The sequence below is a fragment of the Salvelinus namaycush genome, chromosome 6 (genome assembly GCF_016432855.1).
Source record: "Salvelinus namaycush isolate Seneca chromosome 6, SaNama_1.0, whole genome shotgun sequence".
Taxonomy (NCBI): Eukaryota; Metazoa; Chordata; class Actinopteri; order Salmoniformes; family Salmonidae; genus Salvelinus; species Salvelinus namaycush.
Window position 1 is genome coordinate 14,592,410 of NC_052312.1, and position 24,799 is coordinate 14,617,208.

The window sequence follows — 24,799 nt, forward strand, 5'->3', positions numbered from 1 at the left end:
CATACAGTATGCACAGAACACACGAGAAGGAACAAGTCTATCTACAATCTTAGAAGTGTGTCGTCTGGCTCACCATAGTTTGAGCATCCTGGGAATTACTTTTTTAAGAAGACATTATAAAGCAAAGTCTGAGTTACTGGATCAAGACAATCAAATATCGGCTTGATACGGCTGCTTCTTTTTTGATAGAAATTAAACATTTACTGAAATGATTTCTCTTTTGATGTTTGTACAGGAAACAGTGAACGATCTCTAGTGCTGTTGATACTACCGACCCCAACCCAGCCCAGCCCAAAGGTTAAAGTAATCCATAATGTAAATTTACCCGCCACTGCATAAAAGCTTCCTTTCTGGCTCTTGGGTTTTATCATCAACATTAAATACTAATATTAGTTATAACAGCAATAGCATTGAATAATATATGTTTTTGTTGGTTTAATTTCAAACCTTTGTTTGATACTAATAACTTTTTTTCATACAGGAAGAGTTGACAAAACTATTGAGATGAAGAAGTCTTTTTTGCACTTTGCACTTTGTCCTCTTGTTGACTGCTGTATGGTTCTTAAACGTTTTCAACTCGAGACCCAAATTAAAAATTGACTGTCCTCTCATGATCCAAATTTCGACCTCCAACGATCCTAAATAAGAATAAATAGTGTGTGATTATAGATGTATTCTCATAACTCAGGACCCATCGTTTTTGAAACCCTGCACAGTTTAGGGTTTGAAAAATGCTTTTATCTTGTGGTTTGTATTCTTGACATAACTGTTTGTTAACGTTCCAGATGAACAGAAAAAGAGAGAGAGGTGTGAAAAGAGTGTGTGCACTAACCACCCCCCCCCCCCCCCCAATCAACGATTAAATGCATCACCATCCCCACAATCTGTTGACAGGTGGACTGTAAATCTGGTGAGCGAGAGAGAGAGAGAGTGAGAGAGTGAGAGAGAGAGAGAGAGAGAGAGAGAGAGAGAGAGAGAGAGAGAGAGAGAGAGAGAGAGAGAGAGAGAATAAGGGACATTTCATCCCCCGGTATTAGTCTATGAGAGACCCAGTGATGTTCACCTCAGCAGGTCTCACTCTACACTGAGCTGCTCCTTCCTGTCACTCACACCACAGGAAGTGATGCGTACACTCACCGGCCCCTCTTCTACCTCAGACCCCAATCATATTCTCCTTATAAGGTGCTTCTCGGAATAGGGGGCTGTGATTAGTGCAAAGCCAAGACAGGAAATACTAAGGGAAGAATAACATCATGACAAAGGCAATTTTGGTTTAACTCTTTATTTGTCTTTAGAAGTGATCAGTATAATGCAATACTACTGTTGGGTACTTTGTCCCTCAGGGTCACCCTATAAAAAAATAACCAAATCACCAACACACACAACAGAGATCTAAGTTGGCCCCTATCTGGGCTCGAACCAGGGACCCTCTGCAGACAACAGTCACCCTCGAAGCATCGTTATCCATCGCGCCACAAAAGCCGCAGGCCTTGCAGAGAAAGCGGAACAACTACATCAAGGTCTCAGAGCGAGTGACATCACCGATTGAAACACTATTAGCGTGCACCCCGCTAACTAGCTAGCCATTTCACATCGGTTACACTCACCCCCCTTTTGACCTCCTCCTTTTCCGCAGCAACCAGTGATCCGGGTCACGGCACCAATGTAACAGTATAGCTTCTGTCTCTCTCCTCACGCCTACCTGGGCTTGAACCAGGGACCCTCTGCACACAGACAACAGTCACCCTCGAAGCATCGTTACCCGTTACCCCGGGAACAACTACTTCAAGGTCTCAGAGCAAGTGATGTCACCGATTGAAACGCTATTAGCGCACACCCCGCTAAATAGCTAGCCATTTCACATCGGTTACAGAGGCAACTACTCCTCTGCAGCCATTAAACAGTTGTTACTTCCCTGTGTCTCAACCCCGTCCTGTGCAATTGGGTCCTGGACTTCCTGACGGGCCGCCCCCAGGTGGTGAACGTAGGAAACAACATCTCCACTTTGCTGATCCTCAACACTGGTTCCCACAAGTGTGCGTGCTCAGCCCCCTCCTGTACTCCCTGTTCACCCATGACTGTGTGGCCATGCACACGTCCATCTCAATCATCAAGTTTGCAGACGACACAACAGTAGTGGGCTTAATTACCAACAACGACAACACAGCCTACAGGGAGGAGGTGAGGGCTCTGGGAGTGTTGTGTCAGGAAAACAACCTCTCACTCGACATCAACAAAACAAAGGAGATGATCGTGGACTTCAGGAAACAGCAGAAGGAGCACCCCCCTCTCCATATCGACGGGACAGCAGTGGAGAAGGTGGTAAGTTCCTCTGCGTACACATCACGGACAAACTGAAATGGTCCACCCACACAGTGTGGTGAAGAGAGCATCCTGACGGGCTGTATCACCGCCTGGTAGGGCAACTGCACCACCCACAACTGCAGGGCTGTCCAAAGGGTGGTGCGGTCTGCACAACGCATCACCGGGGGCAAACTACCCGCCCTCCAGGACACCTACAGCACCCAATGTCACAGGAAGGCCAAAAAGATCATCAAGGACAACAACCACCCGAGCTTCTGCCTGTTCACCCCGCTACCATTCAGAAGGCGAGGTCAGTACAGATGCATCAAAGCTGGGACAGAGACTGAAAAACAACTTCTATCAGACTGTTAAACAGCCATCACTAACACAGAGAGGCTGCTGCCTACATACAGACTTGAAATCATTGGCCACTTTAATAAATGGATCACTAGTCACTTGCATTACTCATCTAATTGTATTTTATACCATCTATTGCATTTTGCCTATGCCGCTCGGTCATCGCTCGTCCATATATTTTTATGTATATATTCTTATTCCATCCCTTTACTTAGATTTGTGTGTATTAGGTACCGTAGTTGTTGTGGAATTGTTAGATTACTTGTTAGATATTACTGCACTGTCGAAACTAGAAGCACAAGCATTTCGCTACACACGCAATAACATCTGCTAACCATGTGTATGTGACCAATGAAATTGGATTTGATTTGATGTGATTTGATTTCCAACTCCTCCTCTCTAACCACACCCTGTACCACTGAGCTGTGTGGCCTAACTCATTTGCAGAAGGTACAAATAACAAAGATACACTACGGAGACTGATTGATTCACATTTCAATACATTTAATATAACTACACAGATACAATATAGCAAGATTTAAACTTATATTCAAAGATCTGGACAACTAATTATCCTCCTCTTCCATCCTTTGTCATCTTGTAGCAGCATACACTACATGGGGGTCCAGCTCCTTCTCTCTCCTCCTCTCCATCTTCCTCTTCTTGAAGGTGAAATTCAGGGCGGCATAATTCAATGTATCTGTGTCTTGGTTCTGTAGATTTGCAAACATCATGACATAACCAACATATGTTATTGCCACGATTTCTGAACTGCTTATATTTCAGTATTTAATCATGCAGTATTTACTTGATCATTTTGTGGTTGTCATTGAGAATCAGGTCCTGAATATGATATAAAAGAGAGACGAGAGAATGGATTAACAGATCATTCCATTCTAGTGAGAACACTGTCTCTTCTGATCATCTGTGTACGGTATATCATGGGAAAAACATCCACATTAAAGGTATAGTTCAAAGGTCCCATATTATCATGAAATGGGCTCCTACCTGTGTTGTGTCTGTTTGTGTCTCGTCTGATCTTGAGGACCAGGATGAGGATGACTATCAGTAGAACAGCAGTCACAACACCCAGGATCACAACCAGGGGAAGAAGGTACATGGTTCCATCATCATCCTCTCCTACTAGACTGATCGTTCCATTACAATCTCCTATTAGATGACATTTTATTAAATCACTTGGTGACCCTTTAATGACAGACTAAAAACGTTGCGTTATTGTTTCTTAATTATTCTTTTTCTTATCTACATGAGAAAGAAAGATAAAGTCACTCTCTTTAGATGATTGGTGGTCCTTTATCGACAGACCTAAACATTTTGTCAGAGGTATTATTATATGGTATTATTTCACTGTAATAGCTACTGTAAATTGGACAGTGCAGTTAGATTAACTTCTTTGGGCTGCAAGCCCGAAGCCGGGCACAATATGACAACAGCCACTTCAAGTGCAGGGCGCGAAATTCAAAATATATTTTTTAGAAATATTTAACTTTCACACATTAACAAGTCCAATACAGCAAATGAAAGATAAACATCTTGTGAATCCAGCCAACATGTCCGATTTTTAAAATGTTTTACAGCGAAAACACCACGTATATTTATGTTAGCTCACCACCAAATACAAAAAAGGACAGACATTTTTCACAGCACAGGTAGCATGCACAAAACCAACCTAACTAACCAAGAACCAACCAAACTAACCAAGAAACAACTTCATCAGATGACAGTCTTATAACATGTTATTCAATAAATCTATGTTTTGTTCGAAAAATGTGCATATTTGAGCTATAAATCAGTTTTACATTGCAGCTACCATCACAGCTACCGTCAGAAATAGCACCGAAGCAGCCAGAGTAATTACAGACACCAACGTCAAATACCTAAATACTCATCATAAAACATTTCTGAAAAATACATGGTGTACAGCAAATGAAAGACAGGCATCTTGTGATTCCAGCCAATATTTCCGATTTCTTAAGTGTTTTACAGCGAAAACACAATATAGCATTATATTAGCTTACCACAATAGCCAGAAACACAAGCCATTTACCAGCAGCAAAAGTTAGCGATCGTAACAAACCAGCAAAAGATATATAATTTTTGACTAACCTTGATAAGCTTCATCAGATGACAGTCCTATAACATCAGGTTATACATACACTTATGTTTTGTTCGAAAATGTGCATATTTAGAGCTGAAATCAGTGGTTATACCTTGTGCTAACGTAGCATCTTTTTCCCACAACGTCCGGATATTTTTCTGACACTCACATATTCTGACCAAATAACTATTCATAAACATTACTAAAAAATACATGTTTTATAGGAAATGATAGATACACTAGTTCTTAATGCAATCGCCGTGTTAGAATTCTAAAAATAACTTCATTACGACATGCAGTTTACGTTATGGCGAGAGCGTGCCCAAAATCTGGGCGCAAACTACTAGTTGACATGTTCGACAGATATATGAAATAGCATCATAAAATGGGTCCTACTTTTGATGATCTTTCATCAGAATGTTGTACAAGGGGTCCTTTGTCCAGAACAATCGTTGTTTGGATTTAGAATGTCCTCTTCTCCAGTCAATTAGCACGGAAAGCTAGCAAAGTGGCGCGAAGCTCTCCTTCCTGAACATACGCAGACAAAGCAACACACCTAACGTCCCGAAAAAATTTCAATAATCTAATAAAACTATATTGAAAAAACATACTTTACGATGATATTGTCACATGTATCAAATAAAATCAAAGCAGGAGATATTAGTCGTCTATAACGACAGCTTTACAGAAGGCAATACCAGGTCACTTCTCGCGCATTCCAGAAAACAGGAAATTGGAGTCACGTCATGCCAAGAGCTTTTATTCGACCTCAGATCATGTTATACACTCCATTTCTTCTCTCACTGCCTGTTGACATCTAGTGGAAGGCGTATGAAGTGCATGTATACTAATAAATATCAAGCACATTTATAGGCAGGCCCTAGAACAGAGCATCGATTTCAGATTTTCCACTTCCTGTCAGGAAGTTAGCTGCAAAATGAGTTCTGTTTTACTCACAGATATAATTCAAACGGTTTTAGAAACTAGAGAGTGTTTTCTATCCAATAGTAATAATAATATGCATATTGTACGAGCAAGAATTGAGTAAAGGCCGTTTGAAATGGGCACCTTTTATCCAGGCTACTCAATACTGCCCCTGCAGCCCAAAGAGGTGAACAAGAATTTAAGCTTTCTGCAAATATTAGAAATGTCAATGTCCTGGGAAATGTTCTTGTTGCTTACAATCTCATACTAATCGCATTAGCCTACGTTAGCTCAACTGTTCCGCAGGGGACCCACCAATCCTGAAGAAGATTTATTTAAAATAAACCTCTTAGGGCTAGGGGCAGTGTTCGGAAGTTTTGATGAATGACGTGCCCAAAGTAAACTGCCTGTTATTCAGGCCCAGATGCTAGGATATGCATATATCCTATATAGAAAACACTCTGAAGTTTCTAAAACTGTTAAAATAATGTCTGTGAGTATAACAGAACTGATATGGCAGGTGAAAACCCGAAGAAAATGCATCCGGAAAATGTTTTTCTGAGGTCACAGTCCATTTCAATGCTAGTCTATGTACAAATAAATAGCTCCCAGATTGCAGTTCCTATGGCTTCCACTAGATGTCAACAGTCTTTAGAAAGGGTTTCAGGCTTGTTTTTTGAAAAATAGTTGAGTAGTTGTAGTTTTTCCAAGGTGTCTCTCATTAGAAATGTAGTCTTGTTCCGCGCGTGAATGAGGTGCGCGCTCTTCGTTATTTATCTTCCCTATTGAACATACTATTCTCCATCTTAAATGTTAGCATTTATTTAGATATTAGAGTACCTGAGGATTAATTAGAAACATCGTTTGACTTATTTGGACGAACTTTACTGGTAACTTTTTGGATTCGTTTGTATGCATGTTGAATGAGTGGATTACTGAATCAAGTGCGCCAACTAAACGGACATTTTTGGGACATAAAGAAGAACTTTATTGAACAAAATTACCATTTGTTGTGTAGCTGGGACCGTTAGGATTGCAAACAGAGGAAGATCTTCAAAGGTAAGTGATTTCTTTTATTGCTATTTGGGATTTTGAGACGCCTGTGCTGGTTGGAAAATAATTTTGGTGTGGGGCGCTGTCCTCAGAAAATCGCATGGTATGCTTTCGCCGTAAGCTTTTAAACGATGTAAGACAATTGTATTTTCATGAATGTTTAATATTACGATTTTGTAACTTGAATTTGGCGCGCTCCAGCTTCACCGGATGTTGTCGATTTTGATCCGGCTAGCGGGATCCGTGCGCTAAGAGGTTAATTTTTGTCATTCATATATCATATATTTTGTATAAAGTATGACAAAGTCAAACTTAGTCACACTGCTTACTTTTTTGCTGAGCTCTCCTCCACAAGAGAATGTGTGTTGCAATCAAGATAATAATGATAACAACTCGAACAAACATTATGTAGTTCAGCAATCCGACTTGATTCTCTTGAGAAGGCGAAAAATACATAACTACAGTATGTTTAAAGAGGGAATTCTTAAGGTTTGTCACGCCTACCCCCGCTCCCCCGCTCTAGTGCTCGTCGTCGCTGGTCTACTAACAACCGGTCCTGGCAACCATCATTAGGCACACCTGCTCCCCATCGTTACGCAGACCTTGACCTCATCATCACCTTGATTACGCTCCCTTTATTTAGCCCTCAGTAGCCTCAGTCATCAGGCAGTATTGGTTTTATTCATGTTCAGTACGCTTATCACTTTCACTTTCACAGTACGCTTATCACTTTCACTTTATCTGCCTTTTCATACCATTGAACTCACCTTCTGCGCCTGCTTCCTGACTCCAAGCGTTTCAAGGTTGCTGACCCCCAAAACACATATAATTTCTAATAACTGTACCTACATTTGGTGCCCCGTGTGAGGAGGACATTCAAGAAAGAATTTGTAAATATTTAAGAAATTATAATCAGCTCTTACAAGGTCTTACCCTCAATATCCAGAATGGTTCTGTTCACTTGAGTTGATTATTCATTGGCTAAAGAGAACCACACAACATTTTGACATTCAGAAATTAAACTTTGTTTCTCCAAAATGTTATTAATTATACCAGAATATTCCACAATGATACGATCCAACATCAGTATGGGCAACATTCCAAAGGCTCAAATTAAAACTCAAATCATCCTTTGCAGCTCAAAATGAGAAGTAGTTGTTAAATCTCCCTGGAATCTGACTTTTTCATTGTAGGTTGTCACATGGGTACAAGTCCATGTCCCGGTGTGTTTCAGCCATATCCAGGATAACACTGAGTCTACAGTGGAGAAGCACTCCAGAGTCACAGATCCCCTAAGGGCATCGAATCTGTCAGCACAGACTGAGATACAATGGGATACATGGTACCATCTAGAACACACAAGCCAGAGTACATAGTTGGAGAGGGAAATATTTGCTCATGCTGTAAATCGACCAGAGGTAACGGGCTCATGTTTGGCTAATTGATGTAGACATAAATCAATCAATTCACAATTTGCATGAGAGTTACAGTAAAGCCAAGTCAATAAGTTGAGTCCAGGTAGAAGACATTATCAGTTATCTTCCAGTAAATAGCTACTAAAACACAGGAGAAATGGACTAGGCAGTCTAGATATGCACATGCAGTACAGTACTTAGTGAGATGCAGAATCACACAGAAATCAGAACCATGGACAGCCACATCATATTTAGCTTAAGTTTATTGGACTAAATCGTTTTTGGTATATTTTAGTTGTCACGGTATTAGACTAAGCAGAGGTGATCAAATCAAATCAAAGTTTATTTGTCACATGCGCCGAATACAACAGGCGTAGACCTTACAGTGAAATGCTTACTTACAGGCTCTAACCAATAGTGAAAAAAAGGTATTAGGTGAACAATAGGTAAGTAAAGAAATAAAACAACAGTAAAAAGACAGGCTATATACAGGAGCGAGGCTATAGAACTAGCGAGGCTACATACAGACACTGTTAGTCAGGCTGATTGAGGTAGTATGTACATGTAGATATGGTTAAAGTGACTATGCATATATGATGAACAGAGAGTAGCAGTAGTGTAAAAGAGGGGGTGGTGGGTGGTGGGTGGGACACAATGCAGATATCCCAGTTAGCCAATGTGCGGGAGCACTGGTTGGTCAGCCCAATTGAAGTAGTATGTACATGAATGTATAGTTAAAGTGACTAGGCATATATGATAAACAGAGAGTTACATCAGTGTAAAAGAGGGGTTGGGGGGTGGGGGGGCACACAATGCAAATAGTCCGGGTAGCCATTTGATTACCTGTTCAGGAGTCTTATGGCTTGGGGGTGAAATGTTAAAGTTGAAATGGTGCTTGAATAGTGTAGGCAGTTCCTGTTTTCGTTGTGACTTGCGATAACTCTCTGTGTTTCTAAATCAATAGTAGTTTAGTGGTCCGAAAATGTGAATTTATCCTGCCAATGTGTCTTCCTATTGTCTCGGCCTTTAGGCTTGTATATCACGGTCTCAAGGCATATGAATTTACAGGTTATAAAGAAAACAATGCAATTATCGCAACACATACTGTAGGTTGTAATATGGCTCCAGTGATTTTACCCACGCACCACTACCACCTGGTTTGTGTGTAAACCGGCACTGCACTTCTTACAATGCAAAGTGTATATCTATGTGCGGTATGTGGAGTCACAGAGATTCTCATGGTCTCTCCTGAAAAATGTATTTGTATCTCAGCAACTCTAAACTTGGTTAAATAACAGTTAAATAAAAAAGCACTTCTTCTGTGATAAGAAATAGATGTGTGTTGGTGTTCCTCCATTTCTAATGGTGTGATGGAGCCTGACACATATTCAGCTAAACTGCTATTCCTTTTAATCATATTGTATATTTGTATATGTGGTGGCAGAGATGTCCTGTAGACAGAGAATAGAGACTTACGGAGTGTATAAATGAATGGTTTATTATGTTAAAAACACACAGTCATACCGCAAAAAAATGGGATTCTCTATCAGAAGATTTCTTACAAGCTGTGAAATGTTATGGCTATGTAAGGATGGACAGGACCATTATGTAAATCTAACATAAAGACAATGTTAAAGTTACATTTTCTTTGTTGAATTGTAAACTACAAAGTCATTTAAGTTACTAAATAGTAAAATGTTGCTTCTTGTAGTCTTTGTGCTAGTGGTGATATCGTTCACTGCTGCTGAAGGTATCTGACATCAGAGTACACTGCATCCTCTCTGCTGGTCTTCTCTCTTGCTCTTCTAGAGGAGGACTTCTTCTTGGGGGTGAAACTGACAGCTGCATAGTTCAACACGTCACTGTCTTGATTCTGAGGGGGTGGAGCCATGAGGAAAATCATTATGATGACAGCATGATCTACTATATAATGTTTCTATTCTCCTGTGGAAGAAAACACTGTACAAAAGACATGACTGTTCAGACTGTACACCTACTACAATGACCTGACAGTCAGTGGAACAGTGACAGACAGAAGTTCAATGATCACAAAGATAAGTAGGCTACATCTAGTACAGTGACCTATTACTTCCAAGAAAGCTTATGTTACGAGGAGTGGAACAGGGGAAATCAAGAGCAGACTCAGATGAGGAGACGGGGATGAAGTAACCAAGGCATATATTGAAACACAGGGGGGAGATGGAGTGCCGGTCAGGGGAAACTCAGGCGGGTTCTGAAACCAGGTGCGGAGGCTGAGGCTGGAGCGAGAGGGGTTGGGACAGGGTAAGCAGCTCTGGGGTGGAATCCAAGGGAGTAGTAGAGTGGGGAACCCAGGCCAGGACAGAGAAGCAGGATGACGAGACGTGGGACAGGAGACAGGGACCAGAGTCAGAGCGGGCAGAATGAGCAGAGATTACAATCTGGCAGTGTGGAAGTGTCAGGGCTGCAGGGCTGCGTATTTGCAGAGATCTTGATTATGGAACAGGTTGCAGCTGGTGGGGATCTGCTCTGACTCCAGCACACCTGTCCCCGCCCACACAATCACAGAGAGAGAGAGAGAGAGAGGGAGAGGGAGAGAGTACTGGGGGAGTGGCGGCAGGTCAAGGAGACACAGGATGAGCAGTAGAGGGCGTTGCAGGAGAAGATGTGACAGCTTAATAACATAAAAAGCACAAATAAGCTGAATACTAGCTGTAAAGAAAGTTAAATGGCAGTTTCTTGTAAAAACTGAAAATATACTATATTTATAAATGTTGTAACATTTACCTGATTGCCCTGGGATGTTGGGACATCAGTCCTCCCTTCATAGAGATTGAAATAGAGGAAGGCCAGCTATTATTTTATATGACAATCTATCTCCTTTAAACTCACGTAGTTAATTAACAGTGCTTAAACGTTGGCATTTAACTGATATTTACAGAATGTACATTGCATAGAGATGCATGAAACTTTAGATACATCAGCTATAACATTAGATACATTAGATATAAAGTAATACCTCTGCTATCTCTGTTCAGAGTCTTGCACAGCGCCCAGACAAGTAGAAGGGTCACTATCCCCAGAACGATGTTGGAGACGACCAACGACAGAACAGTAGGACTCATATCAAATGGAGAATCATGTTCTGGAACTGTGGAAAGGGTATCAGTGAATTCATATTGTATTCATGAGCGCTTAGGGAGATCATCAAACAGTAAAATATGGAATCAAAAGCTAATGGTGATATTGTATAGCTTGTTGAGATACATGTATGGGATCATTTGGAGGTAGGCTGTTTGCACGAATATACAGTATTGTTGGGGATATTTACAGATTAAATGAGATGTACCTTGAATATCCAGCTTGGTCCCATTCCCAAACAGTATCTCCCCACATGAGGCCACAGCACAGTAGTAAGTCCCAGCATCAGAGAGGCTGAGGTTCCTCTTGGGGAGGTTGTAGACACAGCTCTGTGTAGGAGACCCAGCCTCAGGGCTCTTCTCACACTGATCATTCCTGTCTACATGCGAGTAAAGGATTCCTGGAAGGGATTCTCCTGAGCCATGTCTGAACCAATAGACACTGTGTTCTCCTACACAGGTCTCAGTGTGTATTGTACAGTTCAGAGACACAGAGTCTCCTGGCTGGGCTGACTCAGACACAGGCTGCTGGAGCACAGTCATGTTTCTGGACCCTGAACCTGACAAGAAGTTCAATAAACCCATTGAATCTCTAGAAAATGACTGTAGAAATTGTTCAAACTCAACCTCTCATCTGATTAAGATAATACCTCATATTTACACTGCATATATGTAAATTAAGTTATTTTAAAATGTACCTTTTACTATGAGAATGGCTCCTTCTCCGAACTCCACCTTGTTGCCATAAGAGCTTCCACAGTAGTATGTGCCTGAATCAGAGAGCTGCATGTCTGAGATCCTTAGGTGATTCTTTTCTTGGCCATTTTCCACTGAGAATCGAGGGTTATCCTTAAACTCATGGTAAAATGTTGCGTTCCTGTCGAACTTATAGACAGTTGAGAAGAGTTGAAGCTTATCTCCCAAGGGTTGCTTGTACCAGGAGAAATACATGTCCATGTGGCCTTTATAGAAGCAGTGCACAATCACTGCGTCTCCAACATTGGCTGATATGAGACCACTGTCCTGAAGTATAGATGAGGACCCAGTACCAGCTACTACATCTATTAAGGAAGATGAACAATATAGTATATTTGCTGTTACATACCCCAAACAAAACTTGTAAAGTATTACATGTGATATCTCAAGCATCCAAATCAAGGGCAGACAGCTCATAAGCAGAGAAATATAAAAGTTGGACTTACCCATCTCTACAAGAAGTGGAAATATCAGACACAGTGTGATCCTCTTTGAGGGTGTCATCCTCCTCACAACTTGTCTTGAGTGGAAAAAGTCCACCTATGTAGACAACACTTTAACAATGGAGTTGCAGGTGATTGGTCGAACTGGACGCATCATTTTTGTTGACGCCTTATCCAGGAAGGACAATCTTCTTCACATTGTCCAGAGTCACAGAGTCTCCTGGCTGGACTGAATCAGACACAGAAAGATTTTATTATAGGTATATTCTTATCCTTAAATATTTAGGACAAATTTAGGTATAATCATTCAAGTTTGGAATCCCTTATTCTTTATCACTACAGATACTGTTGTCTACGTCACCACAATCATAGTTGTGAACTTCACCTCACTAAAAAACATCAATGGAAAACAATCTCTAATTCAGGACATTCAATTGGATTGGATGGATAGAATCCCTTCCCATGATTTTGTTATTGAGGAGGCAGATTCCTCTAGGCCTATAGGTGATGATAATACTTCACAGTTAAAACTGTGTTGTGTTTGACTAAGAACTACAGATCCAGGTGAAATTACCTAATAAATAGCTTATTGTGTTTTTTCACAGATTTCAGTCGACTCTGTATAGATAAGATGCCTCATCAAAAGACTTGGTTTAATGTTGTTACAATGGTCCACTTGAAGAGCAAGTAGTATAGCCTAGAGTATGAGATAGCTAAGAGTTCTGAGACATCTGGCTGAAAACCACAGAGACAGAGAGAGAGAGAGAGAGACAGAGAGAGAGAATATAAGGGACATTTCATCCCCCAGTGTTAGTTTATGAGAGACCCAGTGATGTTCACCTCAGCAGGTCTCACTCTACACTGAGCTGCTCCTTCCTGTCACTCACACCACAGGAAGTGATGCATACCCTCACCGGCCCCTTCTCTACTTCAGACCCCAATCATATTCTCCTTATAAGGTGCTTCTCGGAATAGGGGGCTGTGATTAGTGCAAAGCCAAGACAGGAAATACTAAGGGTGGAATAACATCATGACAAAGGCAATTTTGGTTTCACTCTTTATTTGTCTTTAGAAGTGATCAGTATAATGCAATTGTCTACTGTTGGGTACTTTGTCCCTCAGGGTCACCCTATAAAAACATTACCAAATCACTAACACACACAACAGAGATCTAAGTTAGCCCCTACCTGGGCTTGAACCAGGGACCCTCTGCAGACAACAGTAACCCTCGAAGCATCGTTATCCATCGCACCACAAAAGCCGCAGGCCTTGCAGAGCAAGGGGAACAACTACATCAAGGTCTCAGAGCGAGTGACATCACCGATTGAAACACTATTAGCGTGCACCCCGCTAACTAGCTAGCCATTTCACATCGGTTACACTCACCCCCCTTTTGACCTACTCCTTTTCCGCAGCAACCAGTGATCCGGGTCACGGCACCAATGTAACAGTATAGCTTCTGTCTCTCTCCTCGCCCCTACCTGGGCTCGAACCAGGGACCCTCTGCACACAGACAACAGTCACCCTCGAAGCATCGTTACCCGTTACCCCGGAAACAACTACTTCAAGGTCTCAGAGCAAGTGATTCACCGATTGAAACGCTATTGGCGCGCACCCCGCTAAATAGCTAGCCATTTCACATCGGTTACAGAGGCAACAACTCCTCTGCAGCCATTAAACAGATGTTACTTCCCTGTGTCTCAACCCTGTCCTGTGCAATTGGGTCCTGTACTTCCTGACGGGCCGCCCCCAGGTGGTGAACGTAGGAAACAACATCTCCACTTTGCTGATCCTCAACACTGGTTCCCACAAGTGTGCGTGCTCAGCCCCCTCCTGTACTCCCTGTTCACCCATGACTGCGTGGCCATGCACGCCTCCATCTCAATCATCAAGTTTGCAGACAACACACAGTAGTGGGCTTAATTACCAACAACGACGAGACAGCCTACAGGGAGGAGGTGAGGGCTCTGGGAGTGTTGTGTCAGGAAAACAACCTCTCACTCAACATCAACAAAACAAAGAAGATGATCGTGGACTTCAGGAAACAGCAGAGGGAGCACCCCCCTCTCCATATCGACGGTACAGCAGTGGAGAAGGTGGTAAGTTCCTCTGCGTACATATCGCGGACAAACTGAAATGGTCCACCCACACAGACAGTGTGGTGAAGAGAGCATCCTGACGGGCTGTATCACCGCCTGGTATGGCAACTGCACCACCCACAACCGCAGGGCTGTCCAAAGGGTGGTGCGGTCTGCACAACGCATCACCGGGGGCAAACAACTCGCCCTCCAGGACACCTACAGCACCCGATGTCACAGGAAGGCCAAAAAGATCATCAAGGACAACAACCACCCGAGCCACTGCCTGTTCACCCCGCTACCATTCAGAAGGCGAGGTCAGTACAGATGCATCAAAGCTGGGACAGAGACTGAAAAACAACTTCTATCAGACTGTTAACCTGTCTGGCTCTGGCGTTCCGCTAGCGGAACTCCTCCCACATTCCACTGAAAAGGCAGAGCGCGAAATTCAAAATATATTTTTTAGAAATATTTAACTTTCACACATTAACAAGTCCAATACAGCAAATGAAAGATACACATCTTGTGAATCCAGTCAACATATCCGATTTTTAAAATGTTTTACAGCGAAAACACCACATATATTTATGTTAGCTCACCACCAAATACAAAAAAGGACAGACATTTTTCACAGCACAGGTAGCATGCACAAAGCCAACCTAACTAACCAAGAACCAACCAAACTAACCAAGAAACAACTTCATCAGATGACAGTCTTATAACATGTTATACAATAAATCTATGTTTTGTTCGAAAAATGTGCATATTTGAGGTATAAATCAGTTTTACATTGCAGCTACCATCACAGCTACCGTCAGAAATAGAACCGAAGCAGCCAGAGTAATTACAGACACCAACGTCAAATACCTAAATACTCATCATAAAACATTTCTGAAAAATCGATGGTGTACAGCAAATGAAAGACAAACATCTTGTGAATCCAGCCAATATTTCCGATTTTTTAAGTGTTTTACAGCGAAAACACAATATAGCATTATATTAGCTTACTACAATAGCCTACCACACTACCGCATTCATTCATCAAGGCACGTTAGCGATAGCAATAGGCACGTTAGCGATAGGGAATAAACCAGCAAAAGATATTAATTTTCACTAACCTTGATATTCTTCATCAGATGACAGTCCTATAACATCAGGTTATACATACACTTATGTTTTGTTCGAAAATGTGCATATTTAGAGCTGAAATCAGTGGTTATACATTGTGCTAACGTAGCATCTTTTTCCCAGAATGTGCGGATATTTTTATGACACTCCAACTATTCTGACCAAATAACTATTCATAAACGTTACTAGAAAATACATGTTGTATAGGAAATGATAGATACACTAGTTCTTAATGCAATCGCCGTGTTAGAATTCTAAAAATAACTTCATTACGACATCCAGCTTAGGTATAGCGAGAGAGTACCCAAAATCTGGGCGCAAACGACTAGTACAACATGTTCGACAGATATATGAAATAGCATCATAAAATGGGTCCTACTTTTGATGATCTTTCATCAGAATGTTGTACAAGGGGTCCTTTGTCGGGAACAATCGTTGTTTGGATTTAGAATGTCCTCTTCTCCAGTCAATTAGCACGGAAAGCTAGCAAAGTGGCGCTAAGCTCTCCTTCCTGAACAAAGGCACACAACGCAACACGCCTAACGTCCCGAATAAATTTCAATAATCTAATAAAACTATATTGAAAAAACATACTTTACGATGATATTGTCACATGTATCAAATAAAATCAAAGCCGGAGATATTAGTCGTCCATAACGACAGCTTATCAGAAGGCAAATCCAGGTCCCTTCAAGCGCTCTCCAGAAAACAGGAAACTGGTGACACGTCATGCCGAGAGCTATTATTCGACCCCAGATCAAGTTACACACTCCATTTCTTCTCTCACTGCCTGTCGACATCTAGTGGAAGACGTATGAAGTGCATGTATTCTAATAAATATCAAGGACCTTTATAGGCAGGCCCTAGAACAGTGCATCGATTTCAGATTTTCCACTTCCTGTCAGGAAGTTTGCTGCAAAAGGAGTTCTGTTTTACTCACAGATATAATTCAAACGGTTTTAGAAACTAGGGAGTGTTTTCTATCCAATAGTAATAATAATATGCATATTGTACGAGCAAGAATTGAGTACGAGGCAGTTTAATTTGGGCACGATTTTCCCCCAAAGTGAAAACAGCGCCCTCTGTCCTCAACAGGTTAAACAGCCATCACTAACACAGAGAGGATGCTGCCTACATACAGACTTGAAATCATTGGCCACTTTAATAAATGGATCACTAGTCACTTTTATTACTCATCTAATTGTATTTTATACCATCTATTGCATTTTGCCTATGCCGCTCGGTCATCGCTCGTCCATATATTTATATGTATATATTCTTATTCCATCCCTTTACTTAGATTTGTGTGTATTAGGTACCGTAGTTATTGTGGAATTGTTAGATTACTTGTTAGATATTACTGCACTGTCGAAACTAGAAGCACAAGCATTTCGCTACACGCGCAATAACATCTGCTAACCATGTGTATGTGACCAATGAAATTGGATTTGATTTGATGTGATTTGATTTCCAACTCCTCCTCTCTAACCACACCCTGTACCACTGAGCTGTGTGGGCTAACTAATTTGCAGAAGGTACAAATAACAAAGATACACTACGGAGACTGATTGATTCACATTTCAATACATTTAATATAACTACACAGATACAATATAGCAAGATTTAAACTTGTATTCAAAGATCTGGACAACTAATTATCCTCCTCTTCCATCCTTTGTCATCTTGTAGCAGCATACACTACATGGGGGTCCAGCTCCTTCTCTCTTCTCCTCTCCATCTTCCTCTTCTTGGAGGTGAAATTCAGGGCGGCATAATTCAATGTATCTGTGTCTTGGTTCTGTAGATTTGCAAACATCATGACATAACCAACATATGTTATTTCCACAATTTCTGAACTGCTTATATTTCAGTATTTAATCATGCAGTATTTACCTGATCATTTTTCAATATGATATAAAAGAGAGACGAAAGAACAGATTAAGGGATCATTCCATTCTAGTGAGAACACTGTCTCTTCTGATCATCTGTGTACAGTATATCATGGGAAAAACATCCACATTAAAGGTATAGTTCAAAGGTCCCATATTATCATGAAATGGGCTCCTACCTGTGTTGTGTCTGTTTGTGTCTCGTCTGATCTTGAGGACCAGGATGAGAATGACTATCAGTAGAACAGCAGTCACAACACCCAGGATCACAACCAGGGGAAGAAGGTACATGGTTCCATCATCATCCTCTCCTACTAGACTGATCGTTCCATTACAATGTCCTATTAGATGACATTTTATTAAATCACTTGGTGACCCTTTAATGACAGACTAAAAACGTTGCGTTATTGTTTCTTAATTATTCTTTTTCTTATCTACATGAGAAAGAAAGATAAAGTCACTCTCTTTAGATGATTGGTGGTCCTTTAATGACAGACCTAAACATTTTGTCAGAGGTATTATTAAATGGTATTATTTCACTGTAATAGCTACTGTAAATTGGACAGTGCAGTTAGATTAACAAGAATTTAAGCTTTCTGCAAATATTAGAAATGTCAATGTCCTGGGAAATGTTCTTGTTGCTTACAATCTCATGCTAATCGCATTAGCCTACGTTAGCTCAACTGTTCCGCAGGGACCCACCAATCCTGAAGAAGATTTATTTAATAAACCTCTTAGGGCTAGGGGCAGTGTTCGGAAGTTTTGATGAATGACGTGCCCAAAGTAAACTGCCTGTTACTCAGGCCCAGATGCTAGGATATGCATATAATTGGTGGCATTAAATAGAAAACACTCTGAAGTTTCTAAAACTGTTAAAATAATGTCTGTGAGTATAACAGAACTGATATGGCAGGTGAAAACCCGAAGAAAATGCATCCGGAAAATGTTTTTCTGAGGTCACAGTCCATTTCAATGCTTGTCTATGTACAAATAAATAGCTCCCATATTGCAGTTCCTATGGCTTCCACTAGATGTCAATAGTCTTTAGAAAGGGTTTCAGGCTTGTTTTTTTTTAAATAGTTGAGTAGTTGTAGTTTTTCCAAGGTGTCTCTCTCTGAATGAGGTGCGCGCTCTTCGTTATTTATCTTCCCTATTGAACATACTATTCTCCATCTTAAATGTTATCATTTATTTAGATATTAGAGTACCTGAGGATTAATTAGAAACATCGTTTGACTTATTTGGATGAACTTTACTGGTAACTTTTTGGATTCGTTTGTATGCATGTTGAATGAGTGGATTACTGAATCAAGCGCGCCAACTAAACGGACATTTTTGGGACATAAAGAAGGACTTTATTGAACAAAATTACCATTTGTTGTGTAACTGGGACCGTTGGGATTGCAAACAGAGGAAGATCTTCAAAGGTAAGTGATTTATTTTATTGCTATTTGGGATTTTGAGACGCCTGTGCTGGTTGGAAAAGTATTTTGGTGTGGGGCGCTGTCCTCAGAAAATCGCATGGTATGCTTTCGCCGTAAGCTTTTAAACGATGTAAGACACTTGTATTTTCATGAATGTTTAATATTACGATTTTGTAACTTGAATTTGGCGCGCTCCAGCTTCACCGGATGTTGTCGATTTTGATCCGGCTAGCGGGATCCGTGCGCTAAGAGGTTAATTTTTGTCATTCATATATCATATATTTTGTATAAAGTATGACAAAGTCAAACTTAGTCACACTGCTTACTTTTTTGCAGAGCTCTCCTCCACAAGAGAATGTGTAATGCAATCAAGATAATAATGATAACAACTCGAACAAACATTATGTAGTTCAGCAATCCGACTTGATTCTCTTGAGAAGGCGAAAAATACATAACTACAGTATGTTTAAAGAGGGAATTCTTAAGGCTTGTCACACCTACCCCCGCTCCCCCGCTCTAGTGCTCGTTGTCGCTGGTCTACTAACAATCGGTCCTGGCAACCATCATTAGGCACACCTGCTCCCCATCGTTACGCAGACCTTGACCTCATCATCACCTTGATTACACTCCCTTTATTTAGCCCTCAGTAGCCTCAGTCATCAGGCAGTATTGGTTTTATTCATGTTCAGTACGCTTATCACTTTCACTTTCACAGTACGCTTATCACTTTCACTTTATCTGCCTTTTCATACCATTGAACTCACCTTCTGCGCCTGCTTCCTGACTCCAAGCGTTTCAAGGTTGCTGACCCCCCAAAAAACATAATTTCTAATAACTGTACCTACATTTGGTGCCCCGTGTGAGGAGGACATTCTAGAAATAATTTGTAAACATTAAAGAAATTATAATCAGCTCTTACAAGGTCTTACCCTCAATATCCAGAATGGTTCTGTTCACTTGAGTTGATTATTCATTGGCTAAAGAGAACCACACAACATTTTGACATTCAGAAATTAAACTTTGTTTCTCCAAAATGTTATTAATTATACCAGAATATTCCACAATGATACGATCCAACATCAGTATGGGCAACATTCCAAAGGCTCAAATTAAAACTCAAATCATCCTTTGCAGCTCAAAATGAGACGTAGTTGCTAAATCTCCCTGGAATCTGACTTTTTCATTGTAGGTTGTCACATGGGTACAAGTCCATGTCCCGGTGTGTTTCAGCCATATCCAGGATAACACTGAGTCTACAGTGGAGAAGCACTCCAGAGTCACAGATCCCCTAAGGGCATTGAATCTGTCAGCACAGACTGAGATACAATGGGATGCATGGTACCATCTAGAACACACAAGCCAGAGTACATAGTTGGAGAGGGAATTATTTGCTCATGCTGTAAATCCACCAGAGGTAACGGGCTCATGTTTGGCTAATTGATGTAGACATAAATCAATCAATTCACAATTTGCATGAGAGTTACAGTAAAGCCAAGTCAATAAGTTGAGTCAAGGTAGAAGACATTATCAGTTATCTTCCAGTAAATAGCTACTAAAACACAGGAGATATGGACTAGGCAGTCTAGATATGCACATGCAGTACAGTACTTAGTGAGATGCAGAACCACACAAAAATCAGAACCATGGACAGCCACATCATATTTAGCTTACGTTGATTGGACTAAATCATTTTTGGTATATTTTAGTTGTCACGGTATTAAACTAAGCAGAGGTGATCAAATCAAATCAAATCAAAGTTTATTTGTCACGTGCGCCGAATACAACAGGTGTAGACCTTACAGTGAAATGCTTACTTACAGGCTCTAACCAATAGTGAAAAAAAGGTATTAGGTGAACAATGGGTAAGTAAAGAAATAAAACAACAGTAAAAAAACAGGCTATATACAGTAGCGAGGCTATAGAACTAGCGAGGCTACATACAGACACTGTTAGTCAGGCTGATTGAGGTAGTATGTACATGTAGATATGGTTAAAGTGACTATGCATATATGATGAACAGAGAGTAGCAGTAGTGTAAAAGAGGGGTTGGTGGGAGGTGGGACACAATGCAGATATCCCAGTTAGCCAATGTGCGGGAGCACTGGTTGGTCAGCCCAATTGAAGTAGTATGTACATGAATGTATAGTTAAAGTGACTAGGCATATATGATAAACAGAGAGTTACATCAGCATAAAAGAGGGGTTGGGGGGGTGGGGGGGCACACAATGCAAATAGTCCGGGTAGCCATTTGATTACCTGTTCAGGAGTCTTATGGCTTGGGGGTGAAATGTTGAAGTTGAAATGGTGCTTGGATAGTGTAGGCAGTTCCTGTTTTCGTTGTGACTTGCGATAACTCTCTGTGGTTCTAAATCAATCTTAGTTTAGTGGTCCGAAAATATGAATTTATACTGCCAATGTGTCTTCCTATTGTCTCGGCCTTTTTGCTTGTATATCACGGTCTCAAGGCATATGAATTTACAGGTTATAGAGACAACAATACAATTATCACAACACATACTGTAGGTTGTAATATGGCTCCAGTGATTTTACCCATGCACCACTACCACCTGGTTTGTGTGTAAACCGGCACTGCACTTCTTACAATACAAAGTGTATATCTATGTGCGGTATGTGGAGTCAGAGAGATTCTCATGATCTCTCCTGAAAAATATATTTGTATCGCAACGAGACTAAACATAATTAAATGAAGGTTAAATCAAAAATGCACCTCTTCTGTGATAAGATATAGATGTGTGTTGGTGTTCCTCCATTTCTAATGGTGTGATGGAGCCTGACACATATTCAGCTAAACTGCTATTCCTTTTAATCATATTGTATGTTTGTATATGTGGTGGCAGAGATGTTCTGTAGACAGAGAATAGAGATGTACGGAGTGTATAAATGAATGGTTTATTATGTTAAAAACACACAGTCATACCGCAAAAATGGGATTCTCTATCAGAAGATTTCTTACAAGCTGTGAAATGTTATGGCTATGTAAGGATGGACAGGATCATTATGTAAATCTAACATAAAGACAATGTTAAAGTTACATTTTCTTTTTGAATTGTGAACTACAAAGTCATTTAAGTTACTAAATAGTAAAATGTTGCTTCTTGTAGTCTTTGTGACAGTGGTGACATCTTTCACTGCAGATGCCTGACATCAGAGTACACTGCATCCTCTCTGCTGGTCTTCTCTCTTGCTCTTCTAGAGGAGGACTTCTTCTTGGGGGTGAAACTGACAGCTGCATAGTTCAACACGTCACTGTCTTGTTTCTGAGGGGGGTGGAGCCATGAGGAAAACCATTATGATGACAGCATGATCTACTATATAATGTTTCTATTCTCCTGTGGAAGAAAACACTCTACAAAAGACATGACTGTTCAGACTATACACCCACTACAATGACCTGACAGTCAGTGGAACAGTGACAGACAGAAGTTCAATGATCACAAAGATAAGTAGGCTACATCTAGTACAGTGACCTATTACTTCCAAGAAAGCTTATGTTACAGGGGAAACCAAGAGCAGACTCAAATGAGGAGACGGGGATGAAGTAACCAAGGCATATATTGAAACACAGGGGGGAGATGGAGTGCAGGTCAGGGGAAACTCAGGCGGGTTCTGAAACCAGGTGCGGAGGCTGAGGCTGGAGCGAGAGGGGTTGGTACAGGGTAAGCAGGTCTGGGGTGGAATCCAAGGGAGTAGTAGAGTGGGGAATCCAGGACAGAGAAGCAGGATGATGAGACGTGGGACAGGAGACAGGGACCAGAGTCAGAGCGGGCAGAATGAGCAGAGATTACAATCTGGCAGTGTGGAAGTGGCAGGGCTGCGTATTTGCAGAGATCTTGATTATGGAACAGGTTGCAGCTGGTGGGGATCTGCTCTGACTCCAGCACACCTGTCTCCTCCATCACAATCACACACAGAGAGAGAGAGAGAGAGGGGGAGAGGCAGAGAGTACTGGGGGAGTGGCGGCAGGTCAAGGAGACACAGGATGAGCAGTAGAGGCCGTTGCAGGAGCAGATGTGACAGCTTAATAACATAAAAAGCACAAATAAGCTGAATACTAGCTGTAAAGAAAGTTAAATGGCAGTTCTTGAAAAAACTGAAAAAATACTGTATTTATAAATGTTGTAAAATGTACCTGATTGCCCTGGGATGTTGGGACATCTGTCCTCCCTTCAAAGAGATTGAAATAGAGGAAGCTATTATAAGCTATTATTTTATATGACAATCTATCTCTTTTAAACTCATGTAGTTAATTAACAGTGCTTATACGTTGGCATTTAACTGATATTTACAGAATGTACATTGCGTAGAGATGCATGAAACTTTAGATACATCAACTATAACATTAGATACATTGGGTACATTAGATATAAAGTAATACCTCTGCTATCTCTGTTCAGAGTCTTGCACAGCGCCCAGACAAGTAGAAGGGTCACTATCCCCAAAACGATATTAGAGACGACCAACGACAGAACAGTAGGACTCAGATCAAATGGAGAATCATGCTCTGGAACTGTGGAAAGGGTATCAGTGAATTCATAGTGTATCATCATCAAACAGTAGAATATGGAATCAAAAGCTAATGGTGATATTGTATAGCTTGTTGAGACAAGTTAATGAGATCATTTGGAGGTAGGCCGTTTGCATGAATATACAGTATTGTTGGGGATATTTACAGATTAAATGAGATTTACCTTGAATGTTCAGCTTGGTCCCATTCCCAAACAGTATCTCCCCACATGAAGCCACAGCACAGTAGTAAGTCCCAGCATCAGAGAGGCTGAGGTTCCTCTTGGGGAGGTTGTAGACACAGCTCTGTGTAGGAGACCCAGCCTCAGGGCTCTTCTCACACTGATCACTCCTGTCTGCATGCGAGTAAAGGATTCCTGGAAGGGATTCTTCTGAGCCATGTCTGAACCAATAGACACTGTGTTCTCCTACACAGGTCTCAGTGTGTATTGTACAGTTCAGAGACACAGAGTCTCCTGGCTGAACTGACTCAGACACAGGCTGCTGGAGCACAGTCATGTTTCTGGAACCTGAACCTGACAAGAAGTTCAATAAACCCATTTAATCTCTAGAAAATTACTGTAGACATTTTCCAACTCAACATCTCATCTGAATAAGATAATACCTCATATTTACACTGTATATATGTAAATTAAGTTATACAATGATGTACCTTTTACTATGAGAATGGCTCCTTCTCCGAACTCCACCTTGTTGCCATAACAGTTCCCACAGTAGTATGTGCCTGAATCAGAGATCTGCATATCTGAGATCTTTAGGTGATTCTTTTCTTGGCCATTTTCCACTGAGAATCGAGGGTTATCCTTAAACTGATCGTATAATGTTGCGTTCCTGTCGAACTTAAAGGCGGTTGAGAAGAGTTGAAGCTTATCTCCCAAGGGTTGCTTGTACCAGGAGAAATACATGTCAATGTGGCCTTTATAGAAGCAGTGCACAATCACTGTGTCTCCAACGTTGGCTGATATGAGACCACTGTCCTGAAGTATAGATGAGGACCCAGTACCAGCTACTACATCTATTAAGAAACATGAACAATATAGTATATTTGCTGTTACATACCCAAAATACAATTTAGAATATTCAAAGTGTCTGTAAAGTATTACATGTGATATCCCAAGCATTCAAATCAAGGGCGGACATGTCATAAGCAGAGAAATATAAAAGTTGGACTTACCCATCTCTACAAGAAGTGGAAATATCAGACACAGTGTGATCCGCTTTGAAGGTGTCATTCTCCTCACAACT

General features: G+C 41.0%; 2 protein-coding genes across 2 annotated transcripts; both read right to left on the bottom strand.

The window, feature by feature from the left end:
* Positions 1-9,907: 9,907 nt before the first annotated feature.
* On the bottom strand, positions 9,908-12,551 carry LOC120049667. The gene is made up of 6 exons (XM_038996013.1): positions 12,494-12,551; positions 11,990-12,352; positions 11,501-11,851; positions 11,171-11,302; positions 10,939-10,973; positions 9,908-10,045 (listed from the first exon to the last, which is right to left on the bottom strand). Exons 1-6 carry the CDS (start codon positions 12,549-12,551, stop codon positions 9,908-9,910), a joined length of 1,077 nt encoding a protein of 358 aa, XP_038851941.1.
* Positions 12,552-22,155: 9,604 nt separating this feature from the next.
* On the bottom strand, positions 22,156-24,786 carry LOC120049669. The gene is made up of 6 exons (XM_038996015.1): positions 24,729-24,786; positions 24,207-24,569; positions 23,719-24,069; positions 23,406-23,537; positions 23,160-23,194; positions 22,156-22,287 (listed from the first exon to the last, which is right to left on the bottom strand). The coding sequence occupies exons 1-6, from the start codon at positions 24,784-24,786 to the stop codon at positions 22,156-22,158; spliced, it is 1,071 nt and encodes a 356-aa protein (XP_038851943.1).
* Between the last annotated feature and the right edge of the window lie 13 nt (positions 24,787-24,799).

What these genes read in the sequence shown, in the direction of transcription:
- LOC120049669 (XM_038996015.1), bottom strand. Translation starts at nt 24,786, where the DNA reads ATGACACCTTCAAAGCGGATCACACTGTGTCTGATATTTCCACTTCTT. An exon ending in GACCAAGCTGAACATTCAAG is followed by an intron (nt 23,538 to 23,718) that starts GTAAATCTCATT and finishes CCCTTTCCACAG; the next exon opens with TTCCAGAGCATGATTCTCCA. An exon ending in CAACATCCCAGGGCAATCAG is followed by an intron (nt 22,288 to 23,159) that starts GTACATTTTACA and finishes CACCCCCCTCAG; the next exon opens with AAACAAGACAGTGACGTGTT.
- LOC120049667 (XM_038996013.1), bottom strand. Translation starts at nt 12,551, where the DNA reads ATGACACCCTCAAAGAGGATCACACTGTGTCTGATATTTCCACTTCTT. An exon ending in AGCCATTCTCATAGTAAAAG is followed by an intron (nt 11,852 to 11,989) that starts GTACATTTTAAA and finishes ACTTCTTGTCAG; the next exon opens with GTTCAGGGTCCAGAAACATG. An exon ending in CAACATCCCAGGGCAATCAG is followed by an intron (nt 10,046 to 10,938) that starts GTAAATGTTACA and finishes CCACCCCCTCAG; the next exon opens with AATCAAGACAGTGACGTGTT.